Here is a 4,548-nt window from a genome sequence, read left to right as displayed (position 1 = left end):
CCAGCCTGGGTAACAAGAGCGAAACTCTGTCTCAAAAAAAAAAAAAAAAAGAATTATTTTGACTTTATCCTCTTTTCTCTTTTTTTTTTCTCTTTTTTTGGAGACAGGGTCTCACTCTGTCACCCAGGTTGGAGGGCAATGGCACAGTCTTGGCTCATTGCGACCACCACTTCCCAGGTTCAAGTGATTTTCGTGCCCCAGCCTCCGAGTAGCTGGGACTACAGGGGCCTGCCACCACACCTGGCTAGTTTTGTAGTTTTTGGTAGAGACAGGGTTTCACCATGTTGGCCAGGCTGGTCTCGAACTCCTGACCTCAGGTGATTCACCCACCTCTGCCTCCCAAAGTGCTGGGATTAACAGGTGTGAGCCACTGTGCCTAGCTCTTTTCTCACTTTCTCATTCTTAAATAATTCATTCTTATTCACCACCTCTCACTCCCACTCCCCTCCCATTAGGCTATTATCTGCATCCTTACTTTTGCTAGTTATTTAGTCTCAGACAGAACTGTTTATTATCAATTTTTTACTAATACATGCAAATTATTAATATTTCTTTTATTAGAAAGATGCCCATTTATATATTCTGATAGGAAAGACATTTGATTTTGAAATCTGCCTTTTTTGAGATAGAGTCTCACTCTGTTGCCCAGGGTAGAGTGCAGTGGTATAGTTACAGCTCACTATAGCCTCGACTCCCAGGCTCAGGTGTTCCTCCTACATCAGCCACCTGAGTAGCTGAGACCACAGGCATGTGTGCCACCATGCCCAGCTAATTTTTAAATTTTTTGTAGATATGCAGTCTCACTATGTTGCCTTGGATGGTCTCAAACTCCTGGACCCAAGCAGCCTTTCTGCTTCAGTCTCCCAAAGAGCTTGAGATTACAGGCGTAAGCTACTGCACCTGGCCAGAAATCTGCTTTTTCAGCACATGAATACAGGATCCTGCCCAGGAAAACATGCCTATAAGCTCCAGGATAATGTTTGAAAAGTCAGGTTAACTAGGACTGGGGTGGTGATGGCGATTATAACCACAGAAATCAGCGAAATATAGTAAGTTTCAGATTATTGAGAACTGGCTGGGAAAAAGTGCAGATAAAGAGTGTTTTAAGCCTTTGTTTTCTGAATGAATGTAAAAAGAATGTGTTTCAAGAGTAGTATCATGGAACAGGCCATTGAGGCCAACTAATGCAGGTTATTTTGGAAGCAGATGCTTTCTTTCTTATGTCTTAATATGTTTATTTACTGTAGTCAGTGCTAATTGTATTGTCTTTCTCCTCTCTGTTTTCTTTCCTTTCCTTTCTTTCTTTCTTTCTTTTTTTCTTTTTTTTTTTTTTAGATGGAGTCTTGTGCAGTCGCCCAGGCTGGAGTGCAGTGGCATGATTGTGGCTCATGGCAACCTCTACCTCCAAGGTTTAAGGAATTCTCATGCCTCAGTCTCCCAAGTAGCTGGGACTAACAGGTGCATGCCACCACACCCGGCTAATTTTTTGTATTTTTAGTAGAAATGGGGTTTTGCCATGTTGGTCAGGCTGGTCTCAAAACTCCTGGCCTCATGTCATCTGCCTGCCTCGGCTTCCCAAAGTGCTAGGATTACACACATGAACCACCGTACCTGGCCATGCCTGTCCTTGTTTTCTAATGGACTTTGGTATTGTCAACAAAAATTCTCAGGAAGGTAACCAGTTGGATCCCCATTGCCACTGCTTGGAAAGAGGATACCAAACTCTACCCCAGTTGTTTTCTTTCTTTCTTTTTTTTTTTGAGATGGAGTCTTGCTCTGTCACCAGGCTGGTGTGCAGTGGGGCAGTCTCGGCTTACTGCAACCTCCACCTCCCAGGTTCAAGCAATTCTCCTGCCTCAGCCTCCCGATTAGCTGGGACTACAGGGGCGCGCCACCATGCCCAGCTAATTTTTGTATTTTTAGTAGAGGCAGTTGGCCAGGATAGTCTTGAACTCCTGACCTTGTGATCCGCCCACCTAGGCTTCCCAAAGTGCTGGGATTACAAATGTAAGCCACTGTGCCCGGCCTCTTCCAAGAAGGCGTTTTTTTTCTTTGAAAAATGGGGAGTCCCCCCACCACCTTTTCAGGAAACATACTTCCTTTTTAGGCATCAGGAAAATGAAAATAGCCCTTTAATAAAATTAAAAGGTTGGGACTATTAGTTTCAGAAAGAAAAGTCTGACTTTCAGAGTATTCAGAAGATAAAATATTTTTCATATGTAGATAAAGTGAGCCTTTTTCTTTTTCTGAGTTGGAGTCTTGCTCTGTCCTCCAGGCTGGAGTACAGTGGTGTGATCTCAGCCCACTGCAACCTCTGTCTCCCAGGTTCAAGCAATTCTCCTGCCTCAGCCTCCCAAGTAGCTGGAATTATAGGTGCCTGCCACCACCCCAACTAATTTTTGTATTTTTAGTGGAGACGGGGTTTCACCATGTTGGCCATACTGGTCTCTTTGGCCAGGCTGGTCTCGAACCCCTGACCTTGTGATCTGCCTGCCTTGGCTTCCCAAAGTGCTGGGATTACAGGTGTGAGCCACTGTGCCTGGCCACCTTTTTCTTTTGCTTAGGAGAGTTTTCAGTCCTCATTGAGTGCATATATATGTAATTTCTTATTTTTTTCCTAAGAGATGAGATTTTACCTTGTTGCTCAGGCTGATCTTGAGCTCATTAATCTGCCTACCTCGGCCTCTCAACATGCTGGGATTACAGGCATGAGCCACTGTGCTGAGCCAGTGTAATTTCTTTAGAGTTACAAAATACAAAAAGTAAAAATATTTATAATTAAAATGCTTACTCTTGTTGCATTTAATTTCAGAAAGAAACTCTCTATTATTAAAGAACTAAATCCCAGCACTTTGGGAGGCCAAGGTAGGTAGATCACTTGAGCTAAGAGTTCGAGACCAGCCTGGCCAACATGGCGAAATCCCGTCTCTACTAAAAAAAACAAAATTTAGCCAGGCGTAGTGGTGTACACCTATAGTCCCAGTTACTTGGGAGGCTGAGGTGGAAGGACTGCTTGACCCTAGGAGGTGGAGGTTGCAATGAGCCATGATTGTGCTACTGAACTCCAGCCTAGGTGACAGAGTAGACTGTCTCCAAAGAAAAAACAAAACAAAACTGAAACTAGTGGATTTTTGATCTTTGATTCAATTTGATACCTGTGCCTAAGACAGTGAGAAAAATGTGGTATTTTGTGAGGACATGGGTTTGGGTTTTCATTTCCTTGTCTTTAAGAAATATATACAGAGGCCAGGCGTGGTGGCTAACACCTATAATCCCGGCACTCTGGGAGGCTGAGGCAGGTCGATCATAAGGTCAAGAGATTGAGACCATCCTGGCTAACACGATAAAACCCCATCTGTACGAAAAATACAAAAAATTAGCCAGGCATGGTGGCACGTGCCTGTAGTCCCAGCTACTTCAGAGGCTGAGGCAGGAGAATCACTTGAACCTGGGAGGCGGAGGTTGCAGTGAGCCGAGATCACACTACTGCGCTACTACACTTCAGCCTGGCGACAGTGAGACTCTGTAACTAAAATACACACACACACACACACACACACACACAGAGGTAGGTTTGTGTGTATTTGTGAATGTATGTGTTTATATGTTGCAGGTGCTCATGGCAGTGTGTAAACTTTCTACTGTTAGGATGGGCATGGTGGCTTACGCCTGTAATCCCAGCACTTTTGGAGGCTGAGGCAGGCGGATCGCTTGAGCTCAGGAGTTCAAGAGTATCCTGGGCAACATGGCAAAGCCCATCTCTACAAAGAAAAATGCAAAAAATTAGCTGGGCATGATAGCATGCACCTGTAGTTCAAGTTACTTGTGGGGATGCGGCAGTGGCTGAGGTGGGAGGATCGCTTGAGCCCAGGAGGTTGAGGCTGCAATGAGCTGAGATTATAGTACTGCACTCCTTCCTGGGTGACAAAGTGAGACCCTATCACAAACAACTTTCTACTGCTAAATTAGATAACAGACTAATTGTTATATATGTGTATTTAATTACAGGTGTCCCGTTTCCCAAAAACTTTATGTCTGTGGCAAAGACTATTCTAAAGCGCCTGTTCAGGGTTTATGCCCATATTTATCACCAGCACTTTGATTCTGTGATGCAGCTGCAAGAGGAGGCCCACCTCAACACCTCCTTTAAGCACTTTATTTTCTTTGTTCAGGTAAGTTGAACCATGTCGATTTCTGTGTCCAGTGACTTGGACTTGTTTGAAATGGGAACTTCAACAAACAGCAGTGTGTCTTATTTATACATGTAGAGCCAATTATAGGCAAGCTTCTCTTTTCTATTTTGTTCTCTTTTCCACAGTTTATTGATGTGTGCGGCAGTATAAAAAGGTATCTTTTGGCCGGGCGCGGTGGCTCAAGCCTGTAATCCCAGCACTTTGGGAGGCCGAGGCGGGTGGATCACGAGGTCAAGAGATCGAGACCGTCCTGGTCAACATGGTGAAACCCCGTCTCTACTAAAACTACAAAAAATTAGCTGGGCATGGTGGTGCGTGCCTGTAATCCCAGCTACTCAGGAGGCTGAGGCAGGAG

At 44.5% G+C, this 4,548-nt stretch overlaps 1 protein-coding gene across 1 annotated transcript in view; it reads left to right on the top strand.

Moving 5' to 3' along the window:
* Positions 1-4,548, top strand: part of MOB1A (MOB kinase activator 1A) — a 30,417-nt gene that overhangs the window by 19,526 nt on the left and 6,343 nt on the right. The window contains exon 5 of the mRNA XM_017508693.2: positions 4,009-4,172. Within this exon, the coding sequence (XP_017364182.1) occupies positions 4,009-4,172 (164 nt within the window). The remainder of the gene's footprint in view (positions 1-4,008; positions 4,173-4,548) is intronic.

Source organism: Cebus imitator, unplaced genomic scaffold (assembly GCF_001604975.1).
Source record: "Cebus imitator isolate Cc_AM_T3 unplaced genomic scaffold, Cebus_imitator-1.0 Scaffold399, whole genome shotgun sequence".
Classification (NCBI taxonomy): Eukaryota; Metazoa; Chordata; class Mammalia; order Primates; family Cebidae; genus Cebus; species Cebus imitator.
This window is presented reverse-complemented; position numbering and strand designations above follow the sequence as displayed.